Raw genomic sequence first — 19,914 nt, 5'->3', positions numbered from 1 at the left:
TCCCCTCCCTCCCCCAAGGTTCTATCCCCCTCCTGTTTGCATGGGTTTGCAGAGCTATTTTGAAGGAGGTAACTCCCTCTCATAGCTGCACTGAGGCTGTACCAGGTGAAACCCTGGGAGCTGCAACTGTTTTAACCATAGGGTGATGGGAGTTTTGAAGAGGGGCGCAGGAGGAAGAAGGAAAGATAACAGTATAAAGCCACCAGGAACTTAATGAGAAAGGCCTGGCTTTACTGTACTAGAATCATCTCTTATTGGGTGAGTGTGATAAGCAGAGCCTTTTTCTGCCCAGCCTAGGGCTTTTGCTCTGTTACTGCAGTGTTTGCCGGTAGAGACCACAGAAATCACCTGTCATGCCACCGGCTCCCAATGTGCTGGCTAGGTGTTTTTTAGGCCACGTGTATGTGAAGGTCTAGCAAAACTGCTAATTAGGTTAGCATTCCAGAGGTGACTTTGATTTTATAAATGAATGAATGAATGAATGACCTTGGCCTCTAAAGGTTGCCAGGAGGCTCCATAAGCGTAACTGTAGAGGTAGCTTTTGAAAGTCTGTGCAGCCTTGACTGGCTGTATTCTTTGCAGCCTCAGGACAGCATTCTGACAGTTTAGAAATCTTGGCCTCCTGGCTGGCCATCTCCCAGCCTTCTTCCCACTCAAAAATGGAGATTCTGTTGGGATCTGTAGTTTTCATTCAATGGGACAATGTTAGGATATTGGCTTGGTCATCAAAAGACTAGGGGGTGCTTCTTCCATCAACAGCAGGATTCTTTTGCCCAGTGGTGTTCGTTGAAGCCCAGCTTGGTTTAGTCACTAATACGTTTCAGTAGTAGATGAAAATGCTAATAAGAAAATGTTGGCAGGCTTTACTGTCTGACAGAATTTGGGAGTGGCAACAATATTAATTTATTTTTGGAAGACTAGGGGTCAAATATAGGACCTCACATGGACTAGGCAAGTAGTTTGCTGCTGAACTACACACCCAGGTTTGTTAAAAGCACCAGTGATATATGGAAGTCACCAGTGCTACCAGTGGCTGCTAGAACTGCATGGTCCCAAGAGCTAGTGCTAGTAATCCTTCTGCTCATTCCATCATTTGCAGGGCCTTCCGTAGGTTAGGAGATGGGCACAATCCTAAGAGAGTTCTGTAGAAACAGCCCCTTGTCTTTGAGGCTATTAGTACTAAAATGTTCGCCCCTGTGTTGGGAAACCTGCCTAACCAGTTCCCTCCAAGTAGTTGTGTTTTCATTGTATTCTGGCTTGTTAAGTTTCAGGTGCCACAGTGGCTGTGCGAGGAGCTTATGATTTCTCTGGATCTTTTATACTCAAGCTTCATAATTTAAGATCTGAACTGCAAAGACTTTTGCTAGGTAGTCTGTTTGCTTAGAGCTGATTATATCCTTGCTTTCCCCTCCACTAGAGAAGGGTCAGCCGAAATGAGGATTGGCAGTGCTCCTCAGAATATGTATTACCCCTGTGGCTGGGCACATGCAAGAGCTCTTTATGGATATTTAAAAGGTCACCTCTTAAACAATATAGCTTCAAGACGGTTGGAAACATTGTCTCCTTAGAGAAGCAGACTGTGGCCTTCAGTGTTGGCATGCTACAGACCAGTCTGGGACTTGAACTTATACACTCCTGGAAGCTCTATTCCTTTTCATGCTGATGGAACAGCACTGAAGGCTTCTTTATTGTGTACTCTTTTTTATTTTCCCAGGCCGTATTGCTTAGCTTCTTCTCTAAACAATATTTTTCTGCTTTGACCTTGATGATTGGAAAGTTGTAGGGGTACCCAGGATCTGTCTCCTTGGGGCTTTTTAGATACACAGCCATGGTCAGAGCTGGGAAGTCGCCTTCTGCTGTGTACACAGAACACTGTGGCTATGGATTTGGGAGTGGGAATATTTTTGGAAGCTTTGGTCTTTCATAACAACAGTGTTTCTTAGTGACCTCACTGATCATTAACTTAACCTTAACTTCTTAAAATTCTTTTTATTGAGCCAAAAAGATGGCTAGTGGGTGAAGGTGTTTCCCATTGAAGCCTGATGACCTGAATTTGATTGATTGGATCCCACCTAAAGGTTAAAGCAGATAACCAACCCCACAAAATTGTTCTCTGGTCTCCACAATGTGCTGTGACATTCATTGCCAATAACAACAGCAACTAATAATAATAATAATAATAATAATAATAATAATAATAATTGAGGAAGAAGTTAAGTTCTTAAGTTAAAAAAGAAGTTAAGAGCCAGATGGTGGTGGCGCAGGCCTTTAAAACCAGCACTTGGGAGGCAGAGTCGTGTGGGTCTCTGTGACTTCAAGGCCAGCCTGGACTACAGAGTGAGTTTCAGGACAGGGTTGTTACATAGAGAAACCCTGTCTTGAAAAAAACCAAAAAAAGTTAAGAGTCAGAAAAAAAGGGGGAGTTTCTCAGTCTCAGTCTTCCTACACAGCCGTCCACAGGTAAGCTTCCTTGTGTACACACACAGTGGTAGGTCATTTTATTATGTCACTTTTTAGTGTGTGAGGTGTGTGAGGACAAAGGTTTGGCTTTCTTTTTTTCCTTCCTGCTGTCTCTTTGAATCAGATGTTGAAATGGTTCTGTGTCATTTGGGCCTTGCATGTGGTAAACTTCAATTCTGTGGCAGTGATTAAGTTTGACTTAAAAGGAGGCCAGTATCTATCTTGACTTACTTAGGCTAAAGGTGGAGAGGAGGAGCTATGCGGGTCATGGAGGAAGAAGGTGCTTAGAATAAAGGTCTTGGACCATCATTTTGTTAGGACTCTAGGCTGCTTGACTGACTGTTGCTGATAGAAGGCCACAATTTTAAATTCTTTGGCAATTTCATAAGGATATATTTGTGTGAGGGGGAGGAGAGAGAGGGAGAGAGATGTATTTTGGTCAGTTGTCACGCCCATTACCTTCTCTTGTCCCTTTTGTTTGTGACCCACTGAGGTTAATTATGATTGCTTGCATGAGCATGAATGGCGAGTTATTTACTGGAGCCTGGGGAACTTCTCAGTGGCATGGGAGAAAATGGCTCCCTTCTCTTCAGCAGCCATATTAGATGTTCCCAGTTTAGCATGCTTTTCTTAAAAAATTTTTAGATTAAAAAAAAACTTAATGTGCATGAGTATTTTGCCTGGTACCCGTGGAGGTCAGAAGATGGGGTCCAGTCTCCTGGAACTGGATTCATTATGAATGGTTATGACCTACCATGTGGGTGCTAAGAACAGAACTCAGGTCCTCTGCAAGAGCAACAAGTGCTCTTAACCTCTGAGCAATGTTTCCAGCCCATAGCATGCTTTCCAAAGATCTTAGATGATAGCTGATATATTTTTAAATGTTTATTAAAGTCTAATTTATATACCTTTTTTGGCTACATGAAGCATGCTATGTGAGAGATTGACTTTAATCCCCTGGCTTGTTCTCCTTTGCTGTGTTCATTTTCACATGAAAGCATAACATGATGGTAATGAAAAAGTCAAGGCAATGAAATGGCTCACACAGGCCTATTAAGTGAGTGTCACACCCCTCAGCTGGACAGTTCAGCTGCTCTTCACTGTGACCCAGTCAGATATGGATGAAATGATGAATCTTGCCCATACCTTTTATTTCTTCCTTCCAGGTCTTTGCTTACTCTGCTTAGAGAGACTGTTTTCTCCCTATCTTTACCTTTGGAAATCTTAAACCTTTATTGAGACTCTATTCAAAAATCAATACTGTTTTATTGCTTCTCAGGTGCTCTGTACTCCCTGGGAATGATCTAGGCTTTGCTTTGCCTCGTTTTTGTGCTTCTTGCTGCACCATACTCAGTGTGCTATGCTCCTCTGTCAGAGGGCAAACTCTGCTAGGCCATTCAGTTAAGAATATTAAAGATTAATTAAGAACTTTCTTTTCTGTCAATCCAAAATGCAAATAGAAAAACTTAGCATAACATTGTTTTGTGCTTCTCTTATTTAACACAATGCCTGCAGAGAGAAACTTCAAATGTACTTAAATAATGAAGGAATGGTATTTTATAGATATAGCCATATGACAAATCAGTGTGTGTATTTTTAAAATACCTGACTATGACTTAGACCTCATGACATTTTTTTGACATTTAAGGGTCCTGATCTGATGGTGCAGAATACTGTCCTGTGTACTGCTGGGTCTGACCTTCATCTAGGAGGATGCCTTCTAGTTCTTAGCATAACATAATTTCAGCAGGAAAAGAGGAGTAGACTAAGAGGAAAAGGCTGTATCATGGGTTTGGAAAACAGACCAAAAACAGGGTAAAGCACAAGGAATTGTTGAAGGAAAGACCCAGATTCAGCAAGCGCTAGAGCTAGAAAGAAGCTCCAAGAATGTGTAAGAAATTTCCCCCTTTAAACTAGAAAGTGGACAAAGTGAACTTGGAGGGCCCAATGTTCTGCTGAGTTATTTTCCTATTGGCAACCCTGACTGATAGAAAAGGAAATTCTTAATTCATCTTTGGGTTCGTAACTGCATATATTAGTTACAATTTCAAACTGAGATATCATGTTCCTGTGTCCTTAACAAAGCTGTGGCTTAAAAGCATTGTCCATCCCTGTCTTTGGTGTAGGCTTGTCCATCATTCATAAAGCTGTCAAACAAAATCCAGATGAAACAGGTGCTACTTTTTAGTGGGAATTTGGAGTTATGTAACTTTTGACCTTATTTGCCAGGGAACTTAGAGCCTCTTCTGAAGTAAAAGACTCAAGCCTGTACTTAGTGGAGCTGTTTCCCAAATTCTCCTTTAATCGACTTACATTTTTGGGAATGGTAAAAGGAACACACGCTGTGGTTCCAAACAAAGTGAGCAGTACAGCTCCTAATGTGCATTGCTAAGTGCTGCCTTTCTTGCCGGCTTTGATCAGGCTTTGTTCCGACGTGACTTTGTATGTTTATGTTGTTCAGTGCCTGAGCTTATCTTGGAAGATGTCATGTAAGTTTTAGTCAAACCTTCAGATGTTTTAAACTGACAAATTATTGGATTCTTGGAATCTAGAAAATATACTTATATTAATTTCCCCTATGTTTCCCAGCTTGCTATTGTTGTTAGCAAAGGCCAAGCAAGCCCTGTTCTTTGAGTGCTAAAATATGCCTTATATTTCTATCCAGTCAACCCTGCCTTCTCATACATGTACACTCTAGTTTACCTTAATTCTTTTGTTTGGCTTTAGTTTTGTTTTTAATTTTTGAGACAGGATCTTTCTGGTTGTCTTAGTTACTTTTTTATTACTGTGACAAAGGCACCTAATGACCAAGCACCTAATAGGAGAAAGCACTAATTGGGGGCTTCCTTACAGTTTCAGAGGGTCAGACCATGGCCATGATGGTGGGGAGCATGGCAGCAGGAAAGGAGGCATGTCACTGGAGCAGTAGCTAAAAGCTTGCATCTGATCAACCAGCAGCAGGCAGAGAGAGCTAACTGGCAATAGTGTGGGCCCACTTTCAGTTGACACCGCCCCCCCCCCCCAGACCACAGTTCTCAATCCTTCCCAAACAGTTCTACCAAGTAGACCAAGCATTAAAATATATGAGCCTATGGGGGCCATCCTCATTTAAATCATTACGCTGTGTATGCCATGTGCTCATGATCCTTCTGCTTCAGTGTCTTCAGTGCTGTAACCTACCAGCCTGGGCCACTATACCCAACTCCTGATTCACTGTGACATCTTTCTGCTCCTCCTTCAAACTTCTAAACTAATGTGTGCTTAATACAAATTCTGTTCTTCTCCAATTTTGAAGCTCATAATGCTATTATGTATTGCTCATCAGTTAGAATTAGGTTGCTCCAGCTTGTTGGTCTTTGTAGAACAGCTGACCAATGCCTGCCTTGCTTTAGGTTGCATGGAACTCAATTCATTTCAAATGCATTGAGTCTGGTCCTGTCACATAGAGCTTGGAAAAGACCTTCCAGACCAAATGCCTTATGTACTGGCTTCTGCCTCTGCTCTTATTGTTTGGAGTGTATGCATTGAGAATTAAGGGGCTTTTGATCAGAGCTTGGGTGTTTTCACCTTCAAGTTGTCTTGACATCAATTCTCAAGGATTCTGCTTCTATATCTTGTCTTTCATCTGGGCTTGTACACATGGAGATATGGTATGTTGGACTCGTAGCTTCCATCTGAGTGAGACTAGTGGGATGGAAGTCCAGTCTTAGCACTGGGTGCTGGGCAATCCCCTGGCCTGTGTATACTGTTAAAGAGGAAGGAGAGAGCCAGGCACGGTGGCGCACGCCTTTAATCCCAGCACTTGGGGAGGCAGAGGCAGAAGGATCTAAGTTCCAAGGAAACCTGGTCTACATAATGAGTTCCAGGACAGCCAGGGCAGCACAGACAAACTCTGTCTCAGAACAAAACAAAAAGGAGGAGGAGGATAGGAACTAAAGGGGTGGCTCAGCAGCTCAGCTGTTTTTCCAGAGGACCTGAGTTTGGTTCCCAGCATCTAAGGGTGGCAGCTTCCAACCACCTGTTACTAGATCCCCAGGGATCCTATGCCCTCCTCTGGCCTCTACAGGCATCAGCACACATATTTCATACACATACATAAATAAAAATAAAAATTTTAAAAAGAACATGGAGAGGATAGAGTCTACTTTGTGGGTAGAAAAAAAATAAAACTTGTTACTGAAGTCCCCTATTTGTGCTGGCCCTACACACTCAGAGTTACTATAGGATGGGATGGGTAGTTTATTCAGGTGTGTTTGTTTCTAGAGCAGGAAGCTCTGGTGATAGGCTAGCTTCTCCAAGACCTGAATTTTGGAGCTTTGTTTTATATTTGCTTCCAAATCTCCTGCTCTCACATCCTACTGCATCTGAGAGTGGAGAGTAGGCAGCTGAGCAGATCCTACTTTGGGCTGCTACTGTGTATCTAGAAGCTGGGAGAACATAGGATTTGAAGGAATTTCCCCTTACGTTCACCGGGAATAGGATATTTCTTTGAAAAGCAGGTATATATTTACTCACTGGGGACTGAAAGGCTACCATCTCACAGGGTCTTTCTGTCTGTCTGCCAAGACTACTAAACCTGTGCTATTATTGGGGCTGCCTCTCTTTCCTCTCCTGTCTGACTGCCAGCTTCCCAGAATTCAGGGGTGGGGTGATCTCTTCATCTCTCATGTGTTTCAGGGCCCTGTTTGATTATGATCGGACTCGTGACAGCTGCCTGCCAAGTCAGGGACTCAGTTTCTCTTATGGTGACATTCTGCACGTCATTAATGCCTCTGATGATGAGTGGTGGCAAGCACGACTGGTGACTCCACATGGAGAGAGTGAGCAGATTGGTGTGATCCCCAGTAAAAAGAGGTGAGTTGTCAAGGTTTTTAGCAAGGCTTTTTCTGACTTCTTGTATTCTCTGCCCCACCTTGCTCTCTTCTCCTCTCTCCCTCTCTCTCTGTCTGTCATCGCCCCCCTCCACTTTCTCTCTCTGGTTGCTTTATTTGTTTTGTGAGACAATGTCTCACTTCATGGCACAGACTAGCCTGGAACTTCCTGTATAGCTTAGGCTGGTCTCAAACTTGTTGTAATCCTACTACCTCTGTCTCCAGAGTGCTAGGAATCAGTTGTGTTCCAGCACACGAGGCTTGATGTTTTGTTTTTGTTTTGTTTTTTGTTTTCTGTTTTTTGAGACAGGGTTTCTCTGTAGCTTTCGGAGCCTGTCGAGCAGGCTGGCCTCGTGCCTCCTGAGTGCTGGGATTAAAGGCGTGTGCCCCCACTGCCCGGCTCAGGCTTTGTTATCTATCTTTGTTTGCCTGCCATACTGTAACTTCCTTGAGAGCATTGTATATGCCTTGTTAGGCCTTTTAGAAAAGAGTCAGGACTCGGGACATGGTATTCACTGAATGAGCCAGTGTGGTTGCTATGCCTGTCACAGCCCATTGCTGAGCCCATGTGCTGGCAATAACTAAACTTCCTGACTCCCAAACAGGGTTGAAAAGAAAGAGCGAGCTCGGTTGAAAACTGTGAAGTTCCATGCCAGGACAGGGATGATTGAGTCTAACCGGGTAAGTGGGGACCCCCTGGCCAAGGCAGTCAGCCAAGGTGTAAAGAGGGGTGAGGGGCAGGAGAACCGGGAAGCATGGAAGGCTGTCTTTTTCAGGGGGCTGGCTCTGTCCTGCTAGGAAATTGCCTGCTTTTCAGCAAGCAGCGGGAGCACTGAAAACCTGCAGTTAGTGTGCGGCCCTGCTGTCGGGTGACTGATTCCGGAAGGACTGGAGCTGGCTGACTTGGTGGGGAAGATGAAACCACCTGTGCTTGTCTCCCTGGCAGCAGATCCTGCCAGAGCTATGGAGACCCTGAGCAGGACCCGGTGTTGTCATCTTGCCTAGGGCCGGCCCCAGAACTTCTGCCTGCCTCCAGACAGCAGAGGGCAAGGGGACTCTCCTATCATTTTCTCTTATGAACTTGGGAAGAAAGGCACGGAGTAGATGACTGTGTCAGTGGCACCTCGGGGCTGTGTCTAGGAGGCAACAGTGACCTTTATTCTGTAGGAAGCCAGTGAGTGATGCTGGACTAAGCAGAGCATCTAACATCCCTACCACATTTTCCTATAAACATGATTCTCTTCTTAACATCAACTTTCATTTAATCTCATAGACTCCATTTGTGGAAGATGGTCTTTTATTTAGTTCATCATTGTCTCCATTTTAGTTTTTCTTGCATGCTTTAAAATCCATTGTTGTTTTTTTTTTTCTTCTGTCCTTCCCCTTCCATCTTCATGTTCTTTCACAGTCGATCAAAACGAAACGTAAAAAGAGTTTTCGCCTCTCTCGAAAGTTTCCATTTTACAAGAGCAAAGAAAACATGGCCCAGGAGAACAGCATACAGGAACGTAAGTAGCAGCAGAGTCCAGAGAGCAGACCATTCACAGCCCTGTCTTCTCGTCCTCAGTTGCCCCTTCCCTTAGAAGGAGTCGGTGGCCGCCAAGTGCTTGCCTGCGCGCACCTGCCTACTTATAGTCAGGCTAGAACCTGGACTGCACAGGGAGAAGTTGGGGCTTATTGCACAGCCCCTCACTTATTCAGTGTCGGAGGCTCTGAGGATGGCCCAGGCACCTGTGCTGGAAGTGTGAGACAGAGCTGTGCTGTGGTGATAAAGAATGGTTTGCAGTTAGGGTCAGGGTTAGAAAATGGTTTTTCAGGAGAACAAGATCAAGGAACTAAGTGTTGCTTTCCTGGCTCCCGCCTCTTATGTTTTCTTTCCCACAATTTCATTCATGCTTGTTAAGAGAAGAGCCTGTCTCTCCCCAGATCTCTAAAGTTGGGGGCTGCTTTTGGAATGCACACACATGTGCAAGCGTAAGGATACCCATGTGACTCATGGCAGGCTTTCTGTTATGTCAGGTACCTGCAGGGTCAGTTACCACAAGAAAATATTCTTGCTCACATGAGTTTATGTGGACACAGTGTTTGTTGCTCAGCATTATCTAAATAAAGATTTATTGAGAAACACAAGGTTAATTTGGTAGAACAGGCTGAATTAGAAACCAATTCAATCCTGCTACATCATCTTACCCTACCACATGCCTCAGAAATTAGTTACTCCGACAGTAACCTTAAATACCATGTCAGGTTTGTACAGTAGGTTCTCATTCATGTCATTGTGACATTGTGAATTGTAGATGTCTCTCATTTACCAATCACTCCTCCATCTTTCATGGAGCAATCTTGTCATCCAGGAGTGTGGGATCTGACAGGAGACTGACTAGTTCTGGTAGAAAATGGACCCTAGTAGGCCCACCTAGTTCATGATTGTGATATGTGTGGGTTGTGGCCACTTGGGATAACCTTGATAGGACAAGGTGTCTTCATCCAAATGAAGACCAGGGCTTACTGTCCTGGTCTTGCTCAGTGGCAGGGGACAGAGGAGGTTGCTTCTGCTCGTGAGCAGTGGGAACCTGAGACAAAGATCTGAGATAATGTTGCCGCAGTTTACCAATAAGCCCAGAAGCTCCTCATGGAGCCTAGCCTGGGGAGACGTCACTGTCTAATGGCCTAGCCAGTTGGGGGTACCCATTGGCCAATAGGGTTGCAATTTGCTGGTGCCTGTTTTCCAGAAACCAAGTTTAGGGAGCTTTGGACACCACATCACAGAGAAGTTTGCTTTGAAGGGCATGGACAGATTGGGGTAGTATGGGGGCAAGTTCCCAGGGGGGTGATAATTCTTCCTGCACACTTGACATCTAGACATATCTTTTTCATGCACCCATGGGAGGTGTGTTGCAGGGGCAAAGCAGAAGCCTAGCCTCTACAACATAAATTTGATCAAAGAGGTATTTTTAAGCCTCGGAGTATTGCCTGTCATATGCTCTGGGTATATGGGATATAGACTGCCTCAGAAAGACGGTCTACTCCAAGGCCTTTTGGTCACAAGCCAAATACCACCAGGGCCAGAGATCTTATGTGACATGGGCTATTCTTTTTCAGCAGATGGCTTCACCTTACTGTAGTTCTAAGTCTTCATGGGACTTTATACTCCTATCGCTGATGCTCACCTGCCTCTGTATTCTTCCTTCCCCTCGTTTTTCTGTTTTTTTCTCTTTTCCCCGATTTTCTCCTTTTTGTCCCTCCCTCCCCTTCCTGTACCCTTTCTGTCCCTGCTGTCTGTGAAATCAGGACTTCCCTGGGTTAAGTGACGATTATTATGGAGCAAAGAACCTGAGTAAGTCAAACATACACACCACTAACTGTATTTGTGGCATGAATGGAGATCGTTGGGGAGGGGGTGTAGGGCACATGGTTGAAAGTGAAGGGTGAGGGAGGGCAGTGTTTGTGGGACCCTTTCCCATGGCAGAAGGAAATGTGTGTGGCTTCAATATCATTGTCCCTGGTATTCTAACAAATCTCTAGCATTCCTGTCTGTGTTTTCTTCCCACACCTCTGAGTGGTAGGGCATGAGCTCAGTGGCTGGAGAGAAGTGAGCTGGGTCTAGGTGTGTTAACAGGGTGCGTGCTCGCTGATGTTTAGCTTCCTGGGGAGGATGGGGACCTGCTGCTTGCATCTTCTCCAAGTAACCCTACATCAAAAAGACAAGGTTAGGAACTGCAGCTTTTCCAGTCCTTCTAACCGGAGACAGGGTGAACCCCACATCTGAGCTGTCCCAGGGGGTCCAGGTGTTACCATAAGGCCAAGGCCAGCTGTCCATAGAGCATCTCTAAGGGGCCAAGATGGCCTTGTGGGGCCACCTGTACCACTTAAGGGCCATGTGTAGTTAGTGCTTTTATCTCAGAAAAGCTCTGACTGACATCTCTATTCTGGAACTTAGTCCAGATTGGAGACTAGGAGGGCCTAGATGAAGGTTCCTTAGCAGTTACCCTTGCTTACTGCATGCATCCACAGTACAGCCTTATGGGTGGGCTCTGTTCACATATGTTTTCCCCCAGTAAAAGATAAAGGTGGAAGACACAGTAACTGTCCTTGGTGGCTATTCAGGGCCGAGCCATGTGTCACGACAACTCAGCAAGTCCTTAGGGAGGTGGGCACAACATATCATGGTCCTGGCTGAAACGAGCAGCGTCTCTCCATGTTTGGTGTTTCTGTGTCTCATTTCCATTTGCCTGCTGTTCTTTTGAGAGGGCTGCCATGTCTGTGCCTCCTGTGAATGCAGCTCTTTGCTTGAGCTTTCTCCGCCCACACTCCAGGATGGGCTGGCCCCAACTGTCTGTGATGGGAGGGCTGGCTTGTCTTCCAGATAGTCTTAACTGGCTTGTTGTTTCTATGTATCTGACATGTGTTTTGTGGTGGATTGAGGCACATCCCCCCACTGCTGAAGCCAAGCTTTCCTCAGCAATGGGAGAAAGAAGGCTATGGGTCCCTCCGAAGGTCAGAGGAGTGTGCCTGGTGACTGTTCCATCATCCAGTGATGAGCCTCTAAGTTGGAGAGTGTCACCCGATTCTGTACTTTTGGCGACTCTGTCTTGGGAGGAAATGTGTGAGCAGCAGCATGCCTGGACTTTTCTCTTTGACTGCCCTATTTCTCTCCTGCCCATTAGCCTTAGGAGATGAGTTCTGAGGCAGGATTTGGAAGCCATCCAAATCAGCTGACTTGATTCAGATAAAGAGAATGCTATGAAAGGGAGTAAGCCTTCTAGTGCCCATGGAGGGACTTGGCAAACTGAGTGGGCTCTGGGGACATGGAGAAGATGGCCAGAACCTCAGGATTGGAGCTCTGCTTACCAGTTGGTTGCCTGGATGTGGCGGGCCTCCTGTGGCCTGACTTGGTTGGCAGCTCAGTGTCTCTCCTGGCGCATTTGAGTTTGTGCTGCATGGGACCTCTCAGTGGTGTGTTCTGAATTGGAGTCTCTTTCTTGTTGGCTTGCAGAGGGAGTGACATCCAACACCAGTGACAGCGAAAGCAGTTCCAGTAAGTGTGTGTCATGCCCCATGTCCTGTAGCTCCCCCATGTCTCCCAGCCATCATCATCCCACTGTTGCACCGCTGCCATCCCTGCTCAGAGGCTGCTGCTCCTTTTAGCCATGTACACTTTAAGCCCCTGGAGATGCCGTGGCCAGTTCATTCACTTTGTCAGATGGAATTTGTAGATTAGAGAGAGAATAAGTCCCATACCTCTGGCCAGGATCTGGCTTGAAACCATCCCTGGGGTATTGGGGGAAGGGTAAACTGCCAATGATCAGGTCCCTGCCACAGGCATGTAGACTGTTAAGACTGCCAGGTTTACAGATTTGCTCAGAGACCGAAAGTAAATGGCTTCTGACTTCCATCTGCCTTTCTGGGCTCCTAGGACCACTTTAACTTCTGACTGGGTTGCATAGTCAGGAAGGAAATTGCCCAGTATGCTTTGGGAGTGCCTATGACTACAGCATTGAAGCCATGGTTCATACCTCACAAGCTTTGGGAATACTGGCCTTTGAGGAACCGCAGTGACTAGAGGTCTTAAGAACTCCACCCAGGAGTGTCAGGCTCAGAAGAAGCCCCATAGCAAGTATCCTGTGGCTCCATGCAGATGCCATTGCCTTTCCTAGTACTGCTAGTTTGGGGAACCGTAGGCACCCAGCACCAAGTGTCTTGGTGACTTCTTGATTGCCAGGTTGCATGGGGCCCACCATGAGCAGAGAGCAGGCTCAGCATTGCTCTTCAAGGGCACTGGGACCTTAGCTCAGATGTTCACCACTTTGCCAGATGCTTCCTAGATTGTAAAGTGGGTAACTAAATAGACCCATAAAGGGGTGACATTAGGCTGAAGCTAAGTGTCTGGACTCAGGTAAAGTGACTCTGGCAGATGTGTTTCAATCACTTGGAGCTTCTCTGTGGTTTTCTTCAGAATAAGGGGGCCACTGAACATAACCAACTATTACCTATTCCCTAGAGCTTGGGATAGTTTTCTGGAGACTTCTTGGCTTCTGGGTCTTGGTCCATAATTGGGCAATATTTTACTGAATGAAACAACCCAGCCCAAGGCTGGTGAATGACTTCTTAGCCTTCTTGCCAGCAGAAAGTGATACTGTTGTGGTGGATGTGGGCTATGGTGAGCACTATGTACAGACAGTCAGATCATAAAGGGCTAATGTGTTTCCCTTTTCGTTGCAGAAGGACAAGAGGATGCTATTTTGTCGTATGAGCCAGTGACACGACAAGAAAGTAAGCCCCCTTCTGAGAGTCTTGCCTTTGTGCCAGTCTCCCGGTCATGGGGCTCAGTATAGAGGAGCAGGGGAGGAGGAAGCTTGGCACATCCAGCCGTTGGCTTCTCCCTAGCATCCCTGGGCATATGCCATGCTGTATATACCTCCTGTGATACTTTTGCACACTGCTAGGATGCCTTCCACAGGGCAGGCGGAATTTGAGGAAAGCAAGGGAAGGTCTGTTTCAGCGGAGGCAGCGTGGTTGTAAGTGGAGGGGGGGGGGCTGTGCCCTCCCCTGGGAATCTTCTTTGCAAGAACCTGTGTGGAAATTTTTCCTGACTCTGTTGAAAAGGGAGATGCATCTGATTTCAGACTTATCTGAACCTAAGATTGTCAAATTTAAAGGCTCTTTGAAGTTTTTATAGTTAAAAACCAGAGACTAGGCATAGTTGCTTCACCTTGTCTGAGTGGTGGGCACAGAGCCTCTGTACTCAGAGGTGGGGCAGGCTGTTCTGTGGGGCCTCTGCTCACTCACTGTCTTGTGCTCTCCCTCCCCAGTTCACTATGCCAGGCCTGTGATCATCTTGGGCCCTATGAAGGACCGAGTCAATGATGACCTGATCTCTGAATTTCCTCATAAATTTGGATCCTGTGTGCCACGTAAGAGCCCAGGCAGACCCAGAGGAGTGAGGTTTGGTTCTCTGGGAAGTATGTACTTTAAGGGAAGGGTCTAAAACCAGGGCCTTGGGGACCTCCTGGAAGAGAGTAAGTAGCAACAGATGCACCCACGTTAGATGGGATTGGTAGTGTTGACATCCAACTTGGCTGCTTGCTTTATGCTACAGAGTAAAAGTTTGGGTGGTGATGGTCAGGATTGATTTTACAAATGAGGAGACCCATCATTGTTTGGGTTTTTGTTTCTTTGTGGTGCTGGGGGTTAAACCTAGGTTATTGTATGCAAAGTGGTTTGAGGAATGATCTGATTGCTTTCTCCAATTCCCATGCCAATTTTATGCCCTCCACCAGGCCATGTCTTAGGAAGCTCTACCTTTTTGACCCATGTTAACCTCAGGCACCCTGTATTTAATATCTGGAGTTTGGAAGAGAAATAGTCCAGACAAAATTCTTTCCAAATGCTTTTTCTCATTCATCTGAAAAAAAAATTGCAGTGGCCTTGTGTCCCTCCCATGAGAAAGGATGAAGTTGGCTTTTATAGCCCAGATCACTTTCTTTGAGGCACATATCATTTCCTTCCTTCTTTTTCCCTTCTTCCCTCCTTCCTTCCCTCTCCTCCTCACCCTCCTTTCCCCCTCCCTCCCTCCCTCCCTCCCTCCATCCCTTCCTTCCTTTAGATACCACTCGGCCTCGCCGTGACAATGAAGTAGATGGACAGGATTACCACTTTGTGGTTTCCCGGGAACAGATGGAGAAGGATATTCAGGACAACAAGTTCATTGAGGCGGGCCAGTTCAACGATAATCTCTATGGGACCAGCATCCAGTCAGTTCGGGCAGTTGCAGAGAGGGTAAGCAGAGAGGAGATGGTCTGGCTACCCCTGAGCCATGGGAAGACAAATGCTCAGGCCTGGCATCCACTCACATTCACATCCTTCCCACACTGCCTACCAAAGCCATGGTGTCTCTCCACGGGCCAAGCCCCCAGTCATGGCATATGTCTCTGTTGTGCAACTCTCATTGGAGCACCAGCTAGCAGGGGAAAAGGCCCTAGCAGCAGCGACTTTTTCTGGTTTATGGAAGCCGTGTTCATCAGACTTCTTGTCACGGTGACAAAACAACTTGGAGGAAACAGTGACTTTGGCTATGGCTTCAGAGGCTAGTCACTTGTGCTAATGCGGGCATAGTAACGCCTGCCGAGCTGCTTATAGCCTGCTTGTCTCGTGTCAGGCAGGAAGCACAGAGAACCTGTTGTATGGGGAGCTTTCTTATTTCCCCCTTTTTGTTCCATCTGGGGTTTCCAAGGCCATGGGATAACAGTTCTTTCCCCCGAATTAATCTTTTCTGGGAGGGCCCTCACAGGCACAGCAGAGAGCCTCACTAATCTCCAGGTACTTCTTAATCTGATCTATTTAACAGCGAAGATGAACCGCCACGGAAACAAAAAATAGACTTTGAGGACTTCTCTGGGTGCCCCTCAGTTGATGTTTGGAATACCCCTTCATTTCTTGGTGGGGCCCTGTAGCCAGGGACTGGACGAACTGATATGGGTCTACTTTTTCAGGGCAAGCACTGCATCTTAGATGTTTCTGGCAACGCTATAAAGAGACTGCAGCAAGCACAACTTTACCCCATTGCCATTTTCATCAAGCCCAAGTCCATTGAAGCACTTATGTAAGTGTCCCTGGGACTCAGGTGACCTTGGAAAGGAAAGGAAATAGATGTGTTGGGCAGGGGTAGGACCCAGAGAAAGCCTGAAACCAACTCTGAGTGCCTGCTGTTCCTCCTGCTTGGGGGCCTGGGCATGCGTTTCCCTCCCAGTTGGGCTTTTAGACTTGAAAGCTTTGAGGAGGGAGTTCGCCATGCACTACTCTAAGATGGTTGTTTAGCAGATTTTTAGGAATTCTAGAACATTTTGTTGTGTTAATTAAAACATAAGCTCTCCTTTAGAAATGCATTGCTTCTATGTCTTTGGCAGGGAAATGAACCGACGGCAGACATATGAACAAGCAAATAAGATCTTTGACAAAGCCATGAAACTGGAACAAGAGTTTGGAGAGTACTTTACAGGTAAGATCCAGGAGTCCGTGCGCTCCTGAGTCTGTGGGGTCAGCCAGGTCAGCCCAGGGAGACTTAAGCAGAGCGAAACTGCCTGGGGAGCTTTCCAGTCACTGAGCAGAGACCTTTCTCCAGGCACTCAGGTTTCCTGTCGGCCACCAGTTAGCCACTCCCAGACACTGCTCTTGTAGGCTGCTTTGTTTATTGTTTTCTTGCTCTGTGAGACTGCACGTTTCTTCGTCTCTTTCCCTCCCTGCTTCTCTTTCTGAATTTTTTTGCCTTGCATGCTTTGGTGCTGAGTAAATATTTGTTGGTGTTTTCTTAGTGTCGTGTTTAAGTTGTCTGTCAGCCTGCATGCGTGTACATGTCACCTACTTTAGAAGGCCAGTTCTTAAAAGCTTGGCAAGGTTCCCTTTAAAGTACGGTACTGGGTATATGTGTATTCAAGCTCAAATCATTGGGTTAGCCAAGTTAGGAAATTATTTACATGCCGTGGGTCTTTGGAGTCCTTTTAAGCATCCATATCTCTGTCTTTGTTTGTCAAACTGACCCCTGATACAGCAGATGTGATGGCTCATAGGAGCTCTGCCTTTTGCCAGAAATTGTGGTTTTCTGCTCTTCCTCTGCATGACTGGGGTTTTCCAAAGCTTTGGGTGAAGCTGCTTTAGAATTATAGGCTGCCAGCCCATGGCAGACAAAAGCAATGGGAGCTTCAGTGGCTGGCATGCATTGGGTACTCAGTAAATACCTTTACAATACATGCATCTCCTGTTCACTGCTAGTCTCACTGTCTCCGGCCTAGTTCAGCCAGATGTCCAGCCCTGGGCTCTGGGCACCTAGCCAGCTACACTTCTGCACTGAACTCTAGACAGTTAACTCAAGAAGCCAGACCCATGTTTCTGTGAGCGTCCATCATCTCCCAGGGACATTACAGGAGGGTTGCTCATAAGAGAGGCAGGACGGCTGGGGCATAGAAGGGGGGCTTATGGACTACAGTGATAATTTTTTCTCTCTCTCTTCACTTTAGCCATTGTACAGGGTGACTCACTGGAAGAGATTTATAACAAAATCAAACAAATCATTGAGGACCAGTCTGGGCACTACATTTGGGTCCCATCCCCTGAAAAACTCTGAAGAACCCCCTCCAACCATTCTCTTGTGAACAGAAGAAATCAAGTCCCTCTTCCCTCCTTCCTCTTCATTCCTGTCCCCATGGGGAGAACAATGACCACTGTTCTTGTCCCCCTTTTTAGATATGTCAAAAATTGAGTTTTCTAGTCCTGTTCTTTTTTTAAAAAATTTTGTTTTGTTTTAGTTAATTTTTTGGGATGATGCCATCTCACTCATCATGTGACTGTGCCCATTCCTGCATGGACCTTTCCCAAGCTAGCACAGGTGCAAATCCATCAGAGTTGTTTTCGTAAACACCCAGCAGAAGCGAAGCGAAGTGAAGAGAAGAGGACTGATGGAAAGACAGACTCTGGACAACTGCACAGCTTGTGAAGTGAGCGAAAGAGCCCACGTGATGAGGGGCTCCTGGGCATTTCTACCCTGTACTGCTGGCTTGCAGCTCTGAACAGTGCAACGTAATGGCGACAGAAAGTATCTTATTTATATATAGATATATATATGTAATTTATATAAAATATATAGAAATTATATATATATATTATACACTCTTCTATAATATATATATATATTCACATACATTGGGACTAGAAAATCTATGGAGATGTCCATCAATGGTACTATGTTATTAGAGAAATGCTTTAATTTTCATATTCCAATCAGATGACATCTTATGTTCCACCTGGTTGGGAAGGGGTTGACAACGGTAGTAAGTGCTACACCAAAGCACTCTCTCTATTTGGTCATTCTCTTCAGAGCTAAGGTTTGCTCCAGCTGGGGCCAACCTGCAGCATGAGAGAAGGGGCTTTGACTGGGAGCTTGAAATTGGAGACTTGACTGAAAGCAGTTGCTGCCCATGCAGGGCAGTCGTTCCTGTGCAGAAAGACAGAATGAATGGCTAATGATGCTCCGGATGAAATTGCCTATTGTTTTATGCCGCCTGATGTGTCTGCATGAGAGGTTTCCTTTTTGTTCATTTCTAAGCTGCTGTTAAACCAAAACCATGTCGTGCTACTGTGTCGGCCTTCTCATTCCTCCAAATTGTCCTTTTCCTATTTCAGTGAATGCGTAGAATCCTATTTGCCAGTGCTCTCAAGGCTTGTGAGGTTCTGAAGGAGTCAGGCCTGGGATACAGCAGGTAACTTAGGCCTGGCCATCCAGTCAGCAGAGGGAAAGCAGGGGCTGGTGAGGGCAGAGAGGAGAAGCTGAGGCTCAGAGTTCCCATGCTGGACTTCGCTGGGGGTTCCTTCATGGGGCCACTGGCAGGGATAGGGGGTGCTTGCCTTCCGGCTCTGTGCTGGGACAGTGAAAGAGCACCAGGCTTGGCCAGCCATGTAGTGAGTTGGATTTGGGTTCTTTTCTTTTGCAACTGCTCCATTTGCCCTCCCCCAGCCCCCTCACCAACAGCTGGTAGCTTACTGTTTCTTCAAGACGAAAGTAGACTTTAATGCTGTAAATTTGAGCTGTAGCGCTAAGACTCGCTTACTGGTGAGCTGTGAAATCTTGTTGCTTTTTTCCCAGAGTCTGATGGCAGTGACTGGTCCAGGTAGTTTTCCTCCCGCCGCCAGTGCAGGCAGCAGGTGTGGTCCAGGCCCTACCCCACCCCACTGTGCTCCTTTGAAGCCAACGTGCCTCCCTCACCTCCACACTGGAGGGATGTCGCAGGGGAGAACATAGAATTGCTTGGCCCTCCACTGGGTTAGGACCATTGCAGGCAACTTGGTGTTGTTGACACTTTAAAGCACTACCAGCCACATTCAGGAACTCTCTCTGGTCACAGGTGTCCTACCAGCATAATGAGGCTAACTGTGACATATGTGGGGCCCAGATCTAGGAGAAAGAAAAGGCAGCAGCTTTCTCTTGGGCAGTACACTGGATTGAAGGCAAAGAGGGATAAAGCGACAGATGATTGTGAGTTTCATGAGGGGGGTGAGCAGGGAGTGTTGATTCTCTGATGGGAACTGACGTGTCTGTACAATGCTCAGCCCTCCCTCCAGGGAAGAAAAGCAAAGATTCAAAGTAAGCATGATAATAGTTGGTTTACCAGTGTTCCTTCCAAGGAGACATATATTTTTTAATAAATGATAGTTGCAATGAACCATGGCTCAGAGACCTTTTTGAAGTAGTCGAGGAGGGTGGTTGGGGCCCAACAACAGGAAGAACAACTCAGACCAATGGAGGAGGAGGGCTCGCTGGACAGTCCTTGGGAAGAATGTGGCCCAGGGTGGTGCTGCATCCTTTGCTACAATGAAGCTAAAAGTGTGTACTTGGGCTTCATCCTGGCCTAGAAGCTGCCCTTCACATCACCAGCTACACAGGGCTCATGTCTTTGGTGGCAAATACTGATACTTTTCTAAAAGTTGGGTTGATTTGGAAGATGCTACCATAACAAAGAAGCAAGAGCCAGTCTGGCAGCATGGAACTGAGAATAATGGTAAGAGAAAGCCACCTGCCAGCTACCACTTTACC

The 19,914-nt window shown here is 46.2% G+C and overlaps 1 protein-coding gene across 6 annotated transcripts in view; it reads left to right on the top strand.

The window, feature by feature from the left end:
* Dlg3 (discs large MAGUK scaffold protein 3) overlaps positions 1-19,543 on the top strand; it is a 52,438-nt gene extending 32,895 nt beyond the window's left edge. For 3 of the 6 annotated variants that reach the window (XM_048417755.3, XM_048417760.3, XM_048417761.3), the window contains 10 exons: positions 7,138-7,314; positions 7,937-8,012; positions 8,740-8,839; positions 12,328-12,369; positions 13,554-13,604; positions 14,144-14,245; positions 14,938-15,110; positions 15,824-15,933; positions 16,238-16,329; positions 17,345-19,543. In XM_048417755.3, coding sequence (XP_048273712.1) covers positions 7,138-7,314; positions 7,937-8,012; positions 8,740-8,839; positions 12,328-12,369; positions 13,554-13,604; positions 14,144-14,245; positions 14,938-15,110; positions 15,824-15,933; positions 16,238-16,329; positions 17,345-17,451 — 1,030 coding nt within the window. In that variant the 3' untranslated portion in view covers positions 17,452-19,543. Of the gene's footprint in view, positions 1-7,137; positions 7,315-7,936; positions 8,013-8,739; positions 8,840-10,622; positions 10,669-12,327; positions 12,370-13,553; positions 13,605-14,143; positions 14,246-14,937; positions 15,111-15,823; positions 15,934-16,237; positions 16,330-17,344 lie in introns of all 6 variants that reach the window. The other 3 variants (XM_048417757.3, XM_048417759.3, XM_048417756.3) reach the window with 3 other exon arrangements.
* The last annotated feature ends 371 nt before the right edge of the window (positions 19,544-19,914 follow it).

This window comes from Myodes glareolus, chromosome X, assembly GCF_982192425.1.
Source record: "Myodes glareolus chromosome X, mMyoGla1.1, whole genome shotgun sequence".
Taxonomy (NCBI): domain Eukaryota; kingdom Metazoa; phylum Chordata; class Mammalia; order Rodentia; family Cricetidae; genus Myodes; species Myodes glareolus.
This window is presented reverse-complemented; position numbering and strand designations above follow the sequence as displayed.